Raw genomic sequence first — 20,848 nt, forward strand, 5'->3', positions numbered from 1 at the left:
GCTATTTTAATGTGTTTCGGATGTCCCAAACATATGGCTCACTATACGTCTTCTGCAACGAGACAAGAGAGAGCATGAGAATGGTTTTTGATCAGGAAATAAAGTGCTGAAAACATGCTCACAGCAAAGCTGTCATCAAGGCAAAGGGTGGCTACTTTGAAGAATCTCAAATATAAAATATATTTTGATTTGTTTAACATTTATTTGGTTACTACATAATTCCATATGTGTTATTTCATAGTGTTGATGTCTTCACTATTATTCTACAATGTAGAAAACAGTCAAAATAAAGAGAAACCCTTGAATGAGTAGGCGTGTCCAAAACGTTGACTGGTACTGTATATTGTGCCTTCGGAAAGTATTCAGACCCCTTGACTTTTCCCCCACATTGTTATGTTACAGCCTTGCTCTAAAATGAATTAAATAAATAATCCTCAGCAATCTACACACAATACCCCATAATGACGTCACAATACCCCATAATGACGTCACAATACCCCATAATGACGTCACAATACCCCAGAAATACCTTATTTACATAAGTGTTCAGACCCTTTGGTATGAGACTTGAAATTGAGCTCAGGTGCATCCTGTTTCCATTGATCATCCTTGAGATGTTTCTACAACTTGATTGGAGTCCACCTGTGGTAAATTCAATTGATTGGACATGATTTGGAAAGGCACACACCTGTCTATATAAGGTCCCACAGTTGACAGTGCATGTCAGAGCAAAAACCAAGCAATGAGGTCGAGGAAATTGTCTGTAGAGCTCCGGGACAGGATTGTGTCAAGACACAGATCTGGGGAAGGGTACCAAAACATTTCTGCAACATTGAAGGTCCCCAAGAACACAGTGGCCTCCATCATTCTTAAATGGAAGAAGTTTGGAACCACCAAGACTCTTCCTAGAGCTGGCGGCCCAGCCAAACTGAGCAATCGGAGGAGAAGGGCCTTGGTCAGGGAGGTAGGTGACCAAGAACCCGATGGTCACTGACAGAGCTCTAGAGTTCCTCTGTGAAGATGGGAGAACCTTCCAGAAGGACAACCATCTCTGCAGCACTCCACCAATCAGGCCTTTATCAATTATAAGTGAAATAATGTCTGTAAACAATTATTGGAAAAATGACTTGTGTCATGCACAAAGTAGATGTCCTAACCGACTTGCCAAAACTATAGTTTGTTAATTAACAAGAAATTTGTGGAGTGGTTGAAAAACAAGTTTTAATGACTCCATCCTAGGTGTATGTAAACTTCCGACTTCAACAGAATATAACGTAATAACGGCACGTAAAATTTTGTGTGCGACACGTGCAACACAGCATTCCTAACCTAGCCCACAATGTCTGCAGTGTGGATCGTGCAGTCAACAAGTCAAGCAGTCATTTGAAAAATAATTAAATTTCAGCGAAACAACTCAAAGGAGAAATCCATTAAAGCCAAGATAATGGAATTCATTGCCCTTGACAACCAACTGTTCTCTGTCGTTGGTGATGTTGGCTTTCGCCGACTGGTCGAGCACCGGTACACACTACCAAGTGCACAATTTTTCAGATGTTGCATCACTGCTATTAGCTTCACGACATACATACTATGGAACGCGGTTTGGGTCTTTGCGTGTCAAAAAAGATACAGTAGCACTGTCAAAGCTATACTAAAAAAGTCTGCAAACACCGGCCACAAACGAACGATGCGTTTACAATACAGCGTTGGTAATAAAGCATAATTTGTTCGACCACAACTTCTGGGGTAGCTAGCTTTAGCTTGGTACCTAGCTAGCACCAATACAACCAGCTTGAAAACAATGACTGCAGTCATTTTCATTATTCTTAGCAATGATTTAGGAATCCTTGTGAGTAATACCCTGAATACACCGCTCGCGTCGCAAAATACATTTTGAAATCTATGTTATTAAATTATTGCACCCACACTGCGTCTGCGTTGCAAAGGGCTAAAATAGAAGTCATTTCTATTTCTGACGCAGATCGCGCTGCAAGTCCTGCCCATCTCCTTATTGGTTTATTGAAGCAGGTACCCACGTGCCATCTCCTCATTGGTTATACCCACGTGGGTGATTGAAAGACGAACTGTGTTGCCGGTCATCGTGGTAATACTATGAAAGTTTAGATGCCAATCACCATACAAGTTCAAAGATGAAAAGGCCTGGAAGGAGGAGAGATGACGAGAAACGATTCGGTTGACTGTTTTATGTGTGGATTAATTGTCGGAGTAGAGGACCTTGTGCATTTCAGGTAAAATAACAACTCAATGTTTATGTTCCAGGACAAATTAGCTAGCAACAGCAAGCTAGCTAAATAGGACAAATTAGCTAGCAAGTGCAAGCTAACTAGCTAAATTGCCATACATGTTTAATGCTTTCCGACCTGTCCCCAAATTAATGTCATTGGTTCAGAGTTTGTTATGATATTTTAACCTGCGTGTCGTGATCGCGTTTGGTGTAGGGGGACAAAATAAATGTATGCACGATAGCGCACGATGGCGCACGTGCGCAGCCGGTTTGGGTTCTGTGTCAGTATTAGCTAGGTTGCCACTTGTTGTTCGCCTATTGAAATTGAACTTCAGTTCATGAAAATAAATAGCTAGCCAGCTACATAACACTGTTGCCCAAAGCTAACGTTATAAGCAGCCAGCTAGCTTCATCTGGCTAGTGTCGCTCGACCGGACCGGGTTATGTGTTGTGAAGCTAGCCACAATAAGGATTAGGCACAATAGAGGAATTTGACGTTTGCCTTCAAAATAAAAGTATGTCATTGACAGTGATGCAAATGAATACAAATACTAGCATTACGCCATACTTTTATTTTGAAGGCTAACCGCAAAGTCCACTATTGTGGCTAATCCTTATTGTGGCTAGCTTCACATAGATGGGTCCGACCACCATTAATCAAATAAAAACGGTCTTAAAAATTAGTGATATTTTAGATGTTTTATATTAGCTAGCTAGCTATAGCTACTGAAACAGATTATGTTGTGTTTTTTGACACATCAAATAGTGTTATTTGACGTGTATCTTTTCTGACACGCAAAGATCCAAACGGCGTTCCATAGAAACCCTGGTTGAGAATGAAACGACTGAACAAATGAACAACGAAACAGCACAGCAAGTAAGTGAAAAAAATAGGATTTGATTATGTTTTACTGGTAATGGGGACATACGTAAATGTCAACCAAATAACTCTTTGGTCAGTGTGGTGTGTGTGTGTGTAACCTTTATTTAACTAGGCAAGTCAGTTAATGACGGCCTGGACGATGTGCGCCACCCTATGGGACTCCCAATCACGGCCGGATGTGATACAGTCCGAATTCGAACCAGGGACTGTAGCGACACCTCCAGCATTGAGATGAATGTTAAATATCGGTTATCGGTATCATTTTTTTTTGGCAAGGAAAATAAATCGGATATCGGCCAAAAATGTCATATCGGTGCATCACTAATAAAAACCTGTTTTTGCTTTGTCATTATTGGGTATTGTGATGTCCTTATGGGGTATTGTGATGTCCTTATGGGGTATTGTGATGTCATTATGGGGTATTGTGATGTCCTTATGGGGTATTGTGATGTCCTTATGGGGTATTGTGATGTCCTTATGGGGTATTGTGTGTAGATTGATGAGAAAAAATCAATTTTAGAATAAGGCTGTAATGTAACAAATGTTAAGGGGTCTGAATACTTTCCAAAGGAACTGAGTGAACTCCCTAAGTATTGGGACAGTGACATATTTTTTAGTGGTTATGGCTCTGTACTCCAGCATTTTGGAATGATACAATGACTGAGGTGAAAGTGCAGACTGTCAGCTTTAATTTGAGGGTATTTTCATCCATATCGGGTGAATCGTTCAGAAATTATAGCACTTTCTGTACATAGTCCTCCCATTTTAGGGGACCCAAAGTATTGGGACAAATTCACTTACATGTGTATTGAAGTAGTTAAAGGTCTGATATTTGGTCCCATATTCATAGAACACAATGACAACATCCAGCTTGTGATTCTACAAACTTGTTGGATGCATTTGCTGTTTGTTTTGGTTGTTTCAGATTATTTTGTGCCCAATAGAAATGAATGGTAAATAATGTATTGTGTCATTTTGGAGTCACTTTTATTGTAAATCAGAATAGAATAAGTTTGTTAACACTTCTACATTAATGTGGATGCTACCATGGTTACGGATCATCTTGAATGAATCGTGAATAATGAATCGAGAAAGTTAGATGCACAAATATCATACATGCTAACCTCTCACCATTACAATAACAGGGGAGGTTAGCATTTTATATCATACCCCCGAGACATGCTAACCTCTCACCATTACAATAACAGAAGAGGTTAGCATTTTATATCATACCTCCAAGACATGCTAACCTCTCACCATTACAATGACAGGGGAGGTTAGCATTTTATATCATACCCCCAAGACATGCTAACCTCTCACCATTACAATAACAGGGGAGGTTAGCATTTTATACCATACCCCCAAGACATGCTAACCTCTCACCATTACAATAACAGGGGAGGTTAGCATTTTATATCATACCCCCAAGACATGCTAACCTCTCACCATTACAATAACAGGGGAGGTTAGCATTTTATATCATACCCCCAAGACATGCTAACCTCTCACCATTACAATAACAGGGGAGGTTAGCATTTTATACCATACCCTCAAGACATGCTAACCTCTCACCATTACAATGACAGGGGAGGTTAGCATTTGATATCATACCCCCAAGACATGCTAACCTCTCACCATTACAATAACAGGGGAGGTTAGCATTTTATATCATACCCTCAAGACATGCTAACCTCTCACCATTACAATGACAGGGGAGGTTAGCATTTGATATCATACCCCCAAGACATGCTAACCTCTCACCATTACAATAACAGGGGAGGTTAGCATTTGATATCATACCCTCAAGACATGCTAACCTCTCACCATTACAATAACAGGGGAGGTTAGCATTTGATATCATACCCCCAAGACATGCTAACCTCTCACCATTACAATGACAGGGGAGGTTAGCATTTTATATCATACCCCCAAGACATGCTAACCTCTCACCATTACAATAACAGGGGAGGTTAGCATTTTTATCATACCCCCAAGACATGCTAACCTCTCACCATTACAATAACAGGGGAGGTTAGCATTTTATATCATACCCCCAAGACATGCTAACCTCTCACCATTACAATGACAGGGGAGGTTAGCATTTTATATCATACCCCCAAGACATGCTAACCTCTCACCATTACAATGACAGGGGAGGTTAGCATTTTTGGGGGCTATGATATTTGTGCATCTAACTTCCTCACTCATAATTTTTCAGTAGTCATTGTGTGCTATGAATATGGGACCAAATAATAAACTTTTAACTACTTTAATACACATAAGTGAATTTGTCCCAATACTTTTGGTCCCCTAAAATGGAGGGACTATGTACAGAAAGTGCTGTAATTTCTAAACGTTTCACCTGATATGGATGAAAATACCTTTAAATTAAAGCTGACAGTCTGCATTAATCTCATAGTCATTGTATCATTTTCAATCCAAAGTGCTCGAGTACAGAGCCCCCCAAAATTAATATGTCACTGTCCTAATAGGTTTAAGGGGGGGGGGGGGGGGTCTTCACATAAAGTCCCCACAAGGATAGTAAAACAAGGAAAAGTCTCCCATGACATTTCCCACATCCCCTCAAGGACAAAGGCTATTTTAAATTTAGGGGTTAGGTTTATTAGTTACAATTAGGGTTAGGTTTAATGTTCAGGTTTAGGGGTTAGGTTTAGGGGTTAGGTTTAGAGTTACAGTTAGGGTTAGGTTTAATGTTCAGGTTCAGGGGTTAGGTTTAATGTTCAGGTTTAGGGGTTAGGTTTAGGGGTTAGGTTTAGGGGTTAGGTTTAGGGGTTAGGTTTAGGGGTTATGTTCAGGGTTAGGTTTAGGGTTAGGGGTTAGGTTTAGGGGTTATGTTCAGGGTTAGGTTTAGGGTTAGGGGTTAGGTTTAGGTTTAGGCATTAGGGAAAAATTGGATTTTGAATGGAAATACATTTTAGGTCCCCACGAGGATAGAAAAACAAGTGTGTGTGTACCTCTGTGGTAGTTGTGTGGTGGTGCCCTGGTAGAGGTGGTAAGGCACCAGGCGGGTCAGGGTGTGTGTACCTCTGTGGTAGTCGTGTGGTGCGGTGGCAGTGCCCTGGTAGAGGTGGTAAGGCACCAGGCGGGTCAGGGTGTGTGTACCTCTGTGGTAGTCGTGTGGTGGTAAGAGGTGGTAAGGCACCAGGCGGGTCAGGGTGCGTGTACCTCTGTGGTAGTCGTGTGGTGCGGTGGCAGTGCCCTGGTAGAGGTGGTAAGGCACCAGGCGGGTCAGGGTGTGTGTACCTCTGTGGTAGTCGTGTGGTGCGGTGGCAGTGCCCTGGTAGAGGTGGTAAGGCACCAGGCGGGTCAGGGTGCGTGTACCTCTGTGGTAGTCGTGTGGTGCGGTGGCAGTGCCCTGGTAGAGGTGGTAAGGCACCAGGCGGGTCAGGGTGTCTTCAAAACACTGGAAGGAAGAACTGTAGTCTGGGTGGAGGACTGAGCCCTGCTGTTTCCTCAGCTGCTCCAACATCCTACACACACACAGTCAGAGAACATTGGTCACAAGACTGGATTGGCATACTTATAACAAGTGGTATGACAACACGCATGCACGTAAACATAAGGGCAAGGCACCCTACTTTGCTGTACTACTATGACTGACCCTGTACAACAACACCTATCATACTACTATGACTGACCCTGTAAAACAACACCTATCCTACTACTATGACTGACCCTGTACAACAACACCTATCATACTACTATGACTGACCCTGTACAACAACACCTATCATACTACTATGACTGACCCTGTAAAACAACACCTATCCTACTACTATGACTGACCCTGTAAAACAACACCTATCCTACTACTATGACTGACCCTGTAAAACAACACCTATCATACTACTATGGCTGACCCTGTAAAACAACACCTATCATACTACTATGACTGACCCTGTAAAACAACACCTATCCTACTACTATGACTGACCCTGTAAAACAACACCTATCCTACTACTATGACTGACCCTGTAAAACAACACCTATCCTACTACTATGACTGACCCTGTAAAACAACACCTATCCTACTACTATGACTGACCCTGTACAACAACACCTATCATACTACTATGACTGACCCTGTACAACAACACCTATCATACTACTATGACTGACCCTGTACAACAACACCTATCCTACTACTATGACTGACCCTGTAAAACAACACCTATCCTACTACTATGACTGACCCTGTAAAACAACACCTATCCTACTACTATGACTGACCCTGTAAAACAACACCTATCCTACTACTATGACTGACCCTGTACAACAACACCTATCATACTACTATGACTGACCCTGTAAAACAACACCTATCCTACTGATATGACTGACCCTGTAAAACAACACCTATCATACTACTATGACTGACCCTGTACAACAACACCTATCATACTACTATGACTGACCCTGTAAAACAACACCTATCATACTACTATGACTGACCCTGTAAAACAACACCTATCATACTACTATGACTGACCCTGTAAAACAACACCTATCATACTACTATGACTGACCCTGTAAAACAACACCTATCATACTACTATGGCTGACCCTGTAAAACAACACCTATCATACTACTATGACTGACCCTGTAAAACAACACCTATCATACTACTATGACTGACCCTGTACAACAACACCTATCATACTACTATGACTGACCCTGTAAAACAACACCTATCATACTACTATGACTGACCCTGTACAACAACACCTATCATACTACTATGACTGACCCTGTAAAACAACACCTATCATACTACTATGACTGACCCTGTAAAACAACACCTATCATACTACTATGACTGACCCTGTAAAACAACACCTATCATACTACTATGACTGACCCTGTAAAACAACACCTATCATACTACTATGACTGACCCTGTAAAACAACACCTATCATACTACTATGACTGACCCTGTAAAACAACACCTATCATACTACTATGACTGACCCTGTAAAACAACACCTATCATACTACTAACTCTATCCGGTGGATGTGACAACAGTTTTTTATAATCCATACAAACAGAGAGAAATAAAACTTGATTGTTTCACACAATGTGGATATTTCACAGGGCCACACGATACAGGACCATGATACAGGATGACGATGAAGGACCATGATACAGAATGACGATACAGGGCCACGATACAGGACCATGATACAGGATGACGATGAAGGACCATGATACAGAATGACGATACAGGGCCACGATACAGGACCACGATACAGGACCATGATACAGGATGACGATGAAGGACCATGATACAGGATGACGATGAAGGACCATGATACAGGATGACGATACAGGACCATGATACAGGATGACGATGAAGGACCATGATACAGGATGACGATACAGGATGACGATACAGGATGACGATGAAGGACCATGATACAGGATGACGATACAGGGCCACGATACAGGGCCACGATACAGGATGACGATACAGTACAATGATACAGGACCACGATACAGGACCACGATAGAGAATGATGTAATAGCATACCTGGCTTCCTTGCTGGGTTCAGCAATACTGAAAGGCATCTTCATAGTAGCAGTCTGTCAGGTGAACAAGACACAGCATCCATGACATCACACCATCCATGACATCACCCCATCACACCATCCATGACATCACCCCATCCATGACATCACCCCATCCATGACATCACACCATCCATGACATCACACCATCACCCCATCCATGACATCACCCCATCCATGACATCACACCATCACCCCATCCATGACATCACCCCATCCATGACATCACAGCATCCATGACCATCACCCCATTAGAACACAGACCCATCCATGACATCACCCCATTAGAACACAGACCCATCTATATGGTCAGATTAACATAGAATGGTACCGGAGTATCTGGCTGATGTTTTACGGTCTCCTAACCAATTGTGCTATTGTTAACGGATGAGCTCCGATCAAGACTATCCGACCAACGGGACATTTAAAAGCTGTAATATCTTCTGTTTCACCGAGTCGTGGCTGAACGACGACATGTATAACATACAGCTGGCTGGGTTTTCGGTGAATCGGCAGAACAGCTGCCTTCGGTAAGATAAGGGGGTAGTGGTCTGTGTCTATTTGTCAATAACAGCTGGTGCACAAAATCTAATATTAAGGAAGTCTCTAGGTTTTTCTCGCCTGAGGTAGAGTATCTCATGATAAGCTGTAGATAACACAATTTACCAAGAGACGCGTAACAAAGCTCTCTCTCGCCCTTCATTTGGTAAATCTGACCACAATTCTATCCTCCTGATTCCTGATTACAAACAAAAATGAAAGCAGGAAGTACCAGTGACACACTCAATAAGGAAGTGGTCAGATGACACAGATGCTAAGCTACAGGACTGTTTTGTTAGTACAGACTGGAATATGTTCCGGGATTTTTCCGATGGCATTGAGGAGTACACCACATCAGTCACTGGCTTCATCAATAAGTGCATTGAAGATCACGTCCCAACAGTGATCGTACGTACATACCCCAACCAGAAGCCATGGATTACAGGCAACAACCGCACTGAGCTAAAGGGTAGAGCTGCCGTTTCTGACGAACCCCCAAACAGGCAAAGTGTCAACACAGAAGGCCCAAAACATTGCCAAAGATTCCAGCCACCCCAGTCATAGACTGTTCTCTCTGCTACCGCACGGCAAGCGGTATTGGAGCGCAAGTCTAGGTCCAAAAGGCTTCTAAACAGTTTCTACCCCCAAGCCATAAGACTCCTGAACAACTAATCAAATGGCTACCCAGACTATTTGCATTGTCCCCATCCCACCCGCCTTTTTACGCTGCTGCTACTCTCTGTTTATTATCTATGCATAATCCCTTTACCTCTACCTACATGTACATATATATTTTTTTATTTAACCTTTATTTAACTAGGCAAGTCAGTCAAGAACAAATTCTTATTTACAATGAAGGCCAACACATATAACCTCATTACTAACCGGTGCCCCCGCACATTGACTCTGTACCAGTACCCCCTGTATATAGCCTCCACATTGAGTCTGTACCGGTACACCCTGTATATAGCCTCCACATTGACTCTGTACTGGTACCCCCTGTATATAGCCTCCACATTGACTCTGTACCGGTACCCCCTGTATATAGCCTCCACATTGAGTCTGTACCGGTACCCCTGTATATAGCCTCCACATTGACTCTGTACCGTAATACCCTGTATATAGCCTCCACATTGACTCTGTACCGGTACCCCCTGTATATAGCCTCCACATTGACTCTGTACCGGTACCTCCTGTATATAGCCTCCACATTGACTCTGTACCGGTACCCCCTGTATATAGCCTCCACATTGACTCTGTACCGGTACCCCCTGTATATAGCCTCCACATTGACTCTGTACCGGTACCCCCTGTATATAGCCTCCACATTGACTCGGTACAGGTACCCCCTGTATATAGCCTCCACATTGACTCGGTACAGGTACCCCCTGTATATAGCCTCGCTATTGTTATTTTATTGTTGCTCTTTAATTATTTGTTATTTTTCTTTTTTTCTTTTTTTATTATTATTCTTTTTTTTTTTTTTGGTTTATTTCAGTTTTAGTAAATACTTTTAACACTTTTTTATTTTCTTAAAACTGCATTGTTGGTTAAGGGCTTTAAGTGAGCATTTCACTGGAAGGTATTTGGCGAATGTGACAAATAGCATTACATACAACAGTGGTTGTTAATCCTGGTCCCGGAAACCCAAAGGGCTGTTCACTGTTGTTTTCACCCTCGCAGTACACTCCCGTATACCACTAATCAACTCACCACTAAGCCATTGATCATTTTAAATCAGACGCGGTACTGCAAAGGCAAGAACAACCATGTACAGCCCTTTGGGTCGCCAGGACCAGAATTAAGAACCACACACATACAGTAACAAATGGAACCCAGTAGGATTGGTTGAGGGTCTCCTCACCTGTGTTTGTAGCGAGACCAGACCAGTGGTCTGCTGTGTTGACATCATATGACCCAGACCTGACCCAATCACCTGGATCATCCCCAGGCTCCTCCCTCCCGTCTGACCAATCAGGCCTTCAGGCGTTGACTGGAAGAGCAGTAGAAACAAAATAATCATGTTTTATTACATATTTATCCGATTTAACTTTTAATCCAGGTATGTCAGTTAAAACTTCTTAAGGCTAGGGGGCAGTATTTTCATTTTTGGCTAAAAAACGTGCCCATTTCAAACTGCCTATTTCTCTGCCCCCGAAACTAGAATATGCATATAATTGTCAGATCAGGATAGATATTTATCCGATTGAACTTTTAATCCAGGTATGTCAGTTAAGAACAAATTCTTATTTATGTCAATTGGATGGACAATAAAGCTTTCATTTTATTTTAAAAAAGGAGTCACTACTTCTATCAAAATGGTTGAAAGGAGCACGGATCGTCAGTAGGTACTACCCACCTGCACAGACTGATGTAGGCACTGTTGACCAGGCTGGTGTCCTGACTGGTTAAAACTAGCTGGAGCCACGCCCCCTTGGTTCACCTCAACTCTACCTTGACCCTGCACTCCTGAGAACACCTGCACGTCATTGGATGCTGCAAGAGAGAAAGAGGAGTCAAACATTTCGCTGTAGATTGTGGTTTTTATGAAGAGATCATTGCCAACCACACTGAAGAAGTAAGGAGATTCAGCAACACTTGGAGGACAATGGAATAATAATAAAAAAAAAATGGAATTTAAATGTTTTTCTAAAAGCTTCTTTATTGCTAAAAGTAGAAGCAAAGCGTTTCGGCTTTTGGTCTTCATCAGGGTTGTTTTTGGCACCTGTTGTTTTTCTCTGACCTGTGGCAGGAGTCTTGACCAGCACAGACGCCTGCTGTGAGCTGAACTGGGCCTGTTGTTGGGGGATGAGCAGAGCAGGCACATCCTGCTGTGAGCTGAACTGGGCCTGTTGTTGGGGGATGAGCAGAGCAGGCACATCCTGCTGTGAGCTGAACTGGGCCTGTTGTTGGGGGATGAGCAGGGCAGGCACGTCCTGCTGTGAGCTGAACTGGGCCTGTTGTTGGGGGATGAGCAGAGCAGGCACATCCTGCTGTGAGCTGAACTGGGCCTGTTGTTGGGGGATGAGCAGGGCAGGCACGTCCTGCTGTGAGCTGAACTGGGCCTGTTGTTGGGGGATGAGAAGAGCAGGCACGTCCTGCTGTGAGCTGAACTGGGCCTGTTGTTGGGGGATGAGCAGAGCAGGCACATCCTGCTGTGAGCTGAACTGGGCCTGTTGTTGGGGGATGAGCAGAGCAGGCACATCCTGCTGTGAGCTGAACTGGGCCTGTTGTTGGGGGATGAGCAGAGCAGGCACATCCTGCTGTGAGCTGAACTGGGCCTGTTGTTGGGGTGGAGTTTGGGGTTGGCTGTGCTGCTGTTGTTTGGCCTGTAGTAAAATGTTCTGTTGGACCTGCGAGTGAATAATGGACAGATAGAACAGAAATGAGTAGAAATACTTTGATAGTAACGTATATAATGATTGAAAAGCTGGTTTTGCTGGACTAAGACCCCTCTCACATATCAGGCAAATAAACATGCAAGTAGAAGAAAGTCGTGAAGAGGGCACGACAAAACCCATTCCCCCTCAGGAGACTGAAAAGATTTGGCATGGGTCCCCCGATCCCCAATAAGTTCTACAGCTGCACCAACGAGAGCATCCTGGTTGCATCACCGCCTGGTACGGCAACTGCTCGGCCTCCGACCGTAAGGCGCTACAGAGGGTAATGCGTACGGCCCAGTACATCACTGGGGCCAAGCTTCCTGCCATCCAGGACCTATATACTAGGCGGTGTCAGAGGAAGGCCCTAAATATTATCAAAGACTTCAGCCACCCTAGTCATAGACTGTTCTCTCTACTACCGCACGCAAAGCGGTACCGTAGCACCAATTATTTATTTGTATTTTATTTAACCAGGTAGACTAGTTGAGAACAAGTTCTCATTTACAACTGCGACCTGGCCAAGACAAAGCAAAGCGACACAAAACAACAACACAGAGTTACACATAAACAAACGTACAGTCAATAATACAGTAGAAAAAGTCTAGGTCCAAGAGGCTTCGAAACAGCTTCTACCCCAAAAACCATTCAACTCCTGAACATCTAGTCAAATGGTTAACCAGACTATTTGCATTGCCCCCCCCCCCCCCCTCTTTTACACCACTGCCACTCTCTGTTGTCATCATCTATGCATAGTCACTTTAATAACTCTACCTACATGTACATATTACCTCAACTAACCGGTGCCCCGCACATTGACTCTGTACCGACACCCCCCTGTATATATTGTTATTTTACTGCTGCTCTTTAATTACTTGTTAATTTTATTTCTTATCTGTATTTTTTTGAAACTGCATTGTTGGTTAGGGGCTCATAAGTAAGCATTTCACTGTGAAGTCTACACCTGTTGTATTCAGCATTTCACTGTGAGGTCTACTACACCCGTTGTATTCAGCATTTCACTGTAAGGTCTACTACACCTGTTGTATTCAGCATTTCACTGTGAGGTCTACTACACCTGTTGTATTTAGCATTTCACTGTGAGGTCTACTACACCTGTTGTATTTAGCATTTCACTGTGAGGTCTACTACACCTGTTGTATTCAGCATTTCACTGTGAGGTCTACTACACCTGTTGTATTCAGCATTTCACTGTAAGGTCTACTACACCTGTTGTATTCAGCATTTCACTGTGAGGTCTACTACACCTGTTGTATTTAGCATTTCACTGTGAGGTCTACTACACCTGTTGTATTTAGCATTTCACTGTGAGGTCTACTACACCTGTTGTATTCAGCATTTCACTGTGAGGTCTACTACACCTGTTGTATTCAGCATTTCACTGTGAGGTCTACTACACCCGTTGTATTCAGCATTTCACTGTGAGGTCTACTACACCTGTTGTATTTAGCATTTCACTGTGAGGTCTACTACACCTGTTGTATTCAGCATTACACTGTGAGGTCTACTACACCTGTTGTATTCAGCATTTCACTGTGAGGTCTACTATACCTGTTGTATTCAGCATTTCACTGTAAGGTCTACTACACCTGTTGTATTCAGTATTTCACTGTGAGGTCTACTACACCTGTTGTATTCAGCATTTCACTGTAAGGTCTACTACACCTGTTGTATTCAGCATTTCACTGTGAGGTCTACTACACCTGTTGTATTCAGCATTTCACTGTAAGGTCTACTACACCTGTTGTATTCAGCATTTCACTGTGAGGTCTACTACACCTGTTGTATTCAGCATTTCACTGTAAGGTCTACTACACCTGTTGTATTCAGCATTTCACTGTGAGGTCTACTACACCTGTTGTATTCAGCATTTCACTGTGAGGTCTACTACACCTGTTGTATTCAGCATTTCACTGTGAGGTCTACTACACCTGTTGTATTCAGCATTTCACTGTAAGGTCTACTACACCTGTTGTATTCAGCATTTCACTGTGAGGTCTACTACACCTGTTGTATTCAGCATTTCACTGTGAGGTCTACTACACCTGTTGTATTCAGCATTTCACTGTAAGGTCTACTACACCTGTTGTATTCAGCATTTCACTGTAAGGTCTACTACACCTGTTGTATTCAGCATTTCACTGTGAGGTCTACTACACCTGTTGTATTCAGCATTTCACTGTAAGGTCTACACCTGTTGTATTCAGCATTTCACTGTGAGGTCTACTACACCTGTTGTATTCAGCATTTCACTGTGAGGTCTACTACACCTGTTGTATTCAGCATTTCACTGTGAGGTCTACTACACCTGTTGTATTCAGCATTTCACTGTAAGGTCTACTACACCTGTTGTATTCAGCATTTCACTGTGAGGTCTACTACACCTGTTGTATTCAGCATTTCACTGTAAGGTCTACTACACCTGTTGTATTCAGCATTTCACTGTTAGGTCTACTACACCTGTTGTATTCAGCATTTCACTGTGAGGTCTACTACACCTGTTGTATTCAGCATTTCACTGTGAGGTCTACTACACCTGTTGTATTCAGCATTTCACTGTGAGGTCTACTACACCTGTTGTATTCAGCATTTCACTGTAAGGTCTACTACACCTGTTGTATTCAGCATTTCACTGTGAGGTCTACTACACCTGTTGTATTCAGCATTTCACTGTGAGGTCTACTACACCTGTTGTATTCAGCATTTCACTGTAAGGTCTACTACACCTGTTGTATTCAGCATTTCACTGTAAGGTCTACTACACCTGTTGTATTCAGCATTTCACTGTGAGGTCTACTACACCTGTTGTATTCAGCATTTCACTGTGAGGTCTACTACACCTGTTGTATTCAGCATTTCACTGTAAGGTCTACTACACCTGTTGTATTCAGCATTTCACTGTGAGGTCTACTACACCTGTTGTATTCAGCATTTCACTGTGAGGTCTACTACACCTGTTGTATTCAGCATTTCACTGTGAGGTCTACTACACCTGTTGTATTCAGCATTTCACTGTGAGGTCTACTACACCTGTTGTATTCAGCATTTCACTGTAAGGTCTACTACACCTGTTGTATTCAGCATTTCACTGTGAGGTCTACTACACCTGTTGTATTCAGCATTTCACTGTAAGGTCTACCTACACCTGTTGTATTCAGCATTTCACTGTAAGGTCTACTACACCTGTTGTATTCAGCATTTCACTGTAAGGTCTACACCTGTTGTATTCAGCATTTCACTGTGAGGTCTACTACACCTGTTGTATTCAGCATTTCACTGTAAGGTCTACACCTGTTGTATTCAGCATTTCACTGTAAGGTCTACTACACCTGTTGTATTCAGCATTTCACTGTAAGGTCTACCTACACCTGTTGTATTCAGCATTTCACTGTAAGGTCTACCTACACCTGTTGTATTCAGCATTTCACTGTGAGGTCTACTACACCTGTTGTATTCAGCATTTCACTGTGAGGTCTACTACACCTGTTGTATTCGGCATTTCACTGTGAGGTCTACTACACCTGTTGTATTCAGCATTTCACTGTAAGGTCTACTACACCTGTTGTATTCAGCATTTCACTGTGAGGTCTACTACACCTGTTGTATTCAGCATTTCACTGTAAGGTCTACTACACCTGTTGTATTCAGCATTTCACTGTGAGGTCTACTACACCTGTTGTATTCAGCATTTCACTGTAAGGTCTACTACACCTGTTGTATTCAGCATTTCACTGTGAGGTCTACTACACCTGTTGTATTCAGCATTTCACTGTAAGGTCTACTACACCTGTTGTATTCAGCATTTCACTGTGAGGTCTACTACACCTGTTGTATTCAGCATTTCACTGTAAGGTCTACTACACCTGTTGTATTCAGCATTTCACTGTGAGGTCTACTACACCTGTTGTATTCAGCATTTCACTGTGAGGTCTACTACACCTGTTGTATTGGGCATTTCACTGTGAGGTCTACTACACCTGTTGTATTCAGCATTTCACTGTGAGGTCTACACCTGTTGTATTCGGCGCATGTGACAAATAAACTGTGATTTGATCAATTAAATTAACAACCAATCAAAACATCTGAGGAGTGAGAGAAGTGTTAGGGTGTGTCCCTTCACACCTGGTGTAGTTTCTGTTGTGGAGAGGACTGAGCGATTGGCTGAGCGATGGGCTGAGCGATGGACAGAGCCTGGAGCTGCAGTGGGACCTGGGTCTTCACCACTCCACCGCCGGGGGCCCCCACCTCGGGCACCGTGAATTGGAACCCTGCAGGAGGGCCCTGGAGAGTCTGGGGGGGTTTGGGGGAACAGGTGGGAGGGGGGACGTCAGGTTGGTAGAGAGCAGGCTGGGAGGGGGGCCGGGACTGGATGTGCTGCTGTTGTTGCTGTTGTTGGGCAGGCTGGGGGGAGCCAGGGATCTGGTTGTGGATAATGAACATTGGGGGAAGAGATGAGGGGGTGCAGGAGCGGACGGGGGTCTGTGGCTGGGAGGGGGTGCGGGACTGGCCATGGTGGTGGGGGGACTGCAGGGGGAAGGGGGAGGGCTGAGGGCTGTCCGACAGAGGGGGAGCAGTGTGGGAGGCCAGGGGCTGGGAGGGGGACAGGCTCTGGAGCTTCAACTGCTGTCCAGCCGCCTGGGGCATCTAGGGTTAGAGGTCAAAACAGACAGGAAACACGTCAGATACAGAGGTACCAAATAATACCAGACTTTAAGAAAATAAAACATGTGAAAACAGCATTATAACATCATCAAGGAGGAGCAGAGAGGAGCAGAGAGGAGTGAGGACAGAGGAGGTGAGGAGAGCAGAGGGGAGCAGGGGAGCAGAGGGGAGCAGAGAGGAGTGAGGACAGAGGAGGTGAGGAGAGCAGAGGGGAGCAGAGAGGAGCAGAGGCAGGTATAGGACATCAAGCTAAAACAGGAGAGGAGCAGAGAGGAGTGAGGACAGAGGAGGAAAGAGGACAGAGGGGGTGAGGAGAGCAGAGGGGAGCAGAGAGGAGCAGAGAGGAGTAGAGAGGAGTGAGGACAGAGGAGGTGAGGAGAGCAGCGAGGAGCAGAGGCAGGTATAGGACATCAAGCAAAAACAGGAAAGGAGCAGAGAGGAGTGAGGACAGAGGAGGAAAGAGGACAGAGGAGGTGAGGAGAGCAGAGGGGAGCAGAGGGGAGCAGAGGAGAAAAGAGGACAGAGGAGGTGAGGAGAGCAGCGAGGAGGAGAGCAGCGAGGAGCAAAGCAGCGAGGAGCAGAGGAGTAAAGAGGACAGAGGAGGTGAGGAGAGCAGTGAGGAGCAGAGGAGGGGGAGAGCAGAGAAGAGAGAGAGGACAGGAGAGCAGCAGGATCATCTTTCAGAGAGAACAGGTTGTGAGGACCACACAGAGACACAAGCACCCTGCCAGTCAGTTTCTACAGGATCACTAGAGGCTGGTTTTATACTCCTTCACTACCGCCCATGGAAAAGAACAAGTCCGTAGCATTCTGCCTGGCCTGCGAGAGACAGTTGAAAGGAGGAGAGATGATCTTGTGTTATTATGCTGAGGGGAACCAGTGGACACGGGGCGGGGGTTCCGGGAATAGAAGGGGGTGGGGGCATCTTGGTTTGGGGCAAAACCCAGTTGTTGCATGAGAGGGGTAGAGAGACTGAAGCAAAGAGGGGTGGAGGAGGGAGAAAGAGCAGGAGGAGGGGAGAGTGCAGGATGAGAGAGGAGAGAGAGCAGGAGGAGGGGAGAGTGCAGGATGAGAGAGGAGAGAGAGCAGGAGGAGTGGAGGGGGAGGAGAAAGAGCAGGAGGAGGGGGGAGAGAGCAGGAGGAGGGGAAGGCAGGATGAGAGAGGAGGGGAGGGCAGGATGAGAGAGGAGGAAAGGGCAGGAGGGGGGAGAAAGAGCAGGAGGAGGGGAGAAAGAGCAGGAGGGGGGGAGAGGGCAGGAGGGGGGGAGAGGGCAGGAGGGGGGAGAGAGTGCAAGAGGGGGGAGAGAGTGCAAGAGGAGGGGAGAGGGCAGGATGAGAGAGGAGGAGAGGGCAGGAGGGGGGAGAAAGAGCAGGAGGAGGGGAGAGGGCAGGAAGGGGGAGAGAGAGCAGGAGGAGGGGAGAGAGAGCAGGAAGGGGGAGAGAGAGCAGGAGGAGGGGAGAGAGAGCAGGATGAGAGAGGAGGAGGGCAGGGGGGAGAGAGAGCAGGAGGAGGGGAGAGGGCAGGATGAGAGAGAAGGAGGGCAGGAGGGGGGGGAGAGAGCAGGATGAGAGAGAAGGAGAGAGCAGGAGGGGGGGAGAGAGCAGGATGAGAGAGAAGGAGAGAGCAGGAGGGGGGGGGAGCAGGATGAGAGAGAAGGAGAGAGCAGGAGGGGTGAGAGAGCAGGATGAGAGAGAAGGAGAGAGCAGGAGGGGGAAGAGAGAGCAGGATGATGTGTCACGGACTCCGTTGTCTGTAGCGCAGAAGAACGATGGAGTGTGTGGATAGGTGAGAGAGAGAAAGGGGGTGAGAGAAAATGGTTGAGAGAGAGAGGGGTAAGTCAGTTTACTAGATGGTCATGCCATGCAAAGAGAAGAGACTGAGACAGGTCTAGATATGACAGGTGTAGTATTCTACCATGAGATATGACAGGTGTAGTATTATGAGATATGACAGGTGTAGTATTATGAGATATGACAGGTCTGGTATTATGAGATATGACAGGTGTGGTATTATGAGATATGACAGGTGTGGTATTATGAGATATGACAGGTGTGGTATTATGAGATATGACAGGTGTGGTATTATGAGATATGACAGGTGTGGTATTATGAGATATGACAGGTGTAGTATTATGAGATATGACAGGTGTAGTATTATGAGACATGACAGGTGTAGTATTATGAGATATGACAGGTGTAGTATTATGAGATATGACAGGTGTAGTATTATGAGACATGACAGGTGTAGTATTATGAGACATGACAGGTGTAGTATTATGAGACATGACAGGTGTAGTATTATGAGACATGACAGGTGTAGTATTATGAGACATGACAGGTGTAGTATTATGAGACATGACAGGTGTAGTATTATGAGATATGACAGGTCTAGTATTATGAGACATGACAGGTCTAGTATTATGAGACATGACAGGTGTAGTATTATGAGATATGACAGGTGTAGTATTATGAGATATGACAGGTGTAGTATTATGAGATATGACAGGTGTAGTATTATGAGATATGACAGGTGTAGTATTATGAGACATGACAGGTGTAGTATTATGAGACATGACAGGTGTAGTATTATGAGACATGACAGGTGTAGTATTATGAGACATGACAGGTGTAGTATTATGAGATATGACAGGTATAGTATTATGAGATATGACAGGTGTAGTATTATGAGATATGACAGGTGTAGTATTATGAGATATGACAGGTGTAGTATTATGAGATATGACAGGTGTAGTATTATGAGACATGACAGGTCTAGTATTATGAGACATGACAGGTCTAGTATTATGAGACATGACAGGTGTAGTATTATGAGACATGACAGGTGTAGTATTATGAGACATGACAGGTGTAGTATTATGAGATATGACAGGTATAGTATTATGAGATATGACAGGTGTAGTATTATGAGATATGACAGGTGTAGTATTATGAGATATGACAGGTGTAGTATTATGAGATATGACAGGTGTAGTATTATGAGACATGACAGGTCTAGTATTATGAGACATGACAGGTGTAGTATTATGAGACATGACAGGTGTAGTATTATGAGACATGACAGGTGTAGTATTATGAGATATGACAGGTGTAGTATTATGAGATATGACAGGTGTAGTATTATGAGACATGACAGGTGTAGTATTATGAGATATGACAGGTGTAGTATTATGAGACATGACAGGTGTAGTATTATGAGATATGACAGGTGTAGTATTATGAGATATGACAGGTGTAGTATTATGAGACATGACAGGTATAGTATTATGAGATATGACAGGTGTAGTATTATGAGATATGACAGGTATAGTATTATGAGATATGACAGGTGTAGTATTATGAGATATGACAGGTGTAGTATTATGAGATATGACAGGTGTAGTATTATGAGATATGACAGGTGTAGTATTATGAGATATGACAGGTGTAGTATTATGAGACATGACAGGTGTAGTATTATGAGACATGACAGGTGTAGTATTATGAGATATGACAGGTGTAGTATTATGA

At 44.0% G+C, this 20,848-nt stretch overlaps 1 protein-coding gene across 1 annotated transcript in view; it reads right to left on the minus strand.

The window, feature by feature from the left end:
* The window catches only part of LOC120040168 (BRD4-interacting chromatin-remodeling complex-associated protein-like), a 64,404-nt gene that overhangs the window by 16,130 nt on the left and 27,426 nt on the right, over window positions 1-20,848 (minus strand). Inside the window, exons 6-11 of the mRNA XM_038985413.1 lie at window positions 16,781-17,302; window positions 12,001-12,610; window positions 11,617-11,753; window positions 11,122-11,250; window positions 8,680-8,732; window positions 6,174-6,619 (exon numbers count right to left, since the gene is read on the minus strand). Of these exons, the coding sequence (XP_038841341.1) occupies window positions 6,174-6,619; window positions 8,680-8,732; window positions 11,122-11,250; window positions 11,617-11,753; window positions 12,001-12,610; window positions 16,781-17,302 (1,897 nt within the window). The remainder of the gene's footprint in view (window positions 1-6,173; window positions 6,620-8,679; window positions 8,733-11,121; window positions 11,251-11,616; window positions 11,754-12,000; window positions 12,611-16,780; window positions 17,303-20,848) is intronic.

Source organism: Salvelinus namaycush, unplaced genomic scaffold (genome assembly GCF_016432855.1).
Source record: "Salvelinus namaycush isolate Seneca unplaced genomic scaffold, SaNama_1.0 Scaffold331, whole genome shotgun sequence".
NCBI lineage: Eukaryota > Metazoa > Chordata > Actinopteri > Salmoniformes > Salmonidae > Salvelinus > Salvelinus namaycush.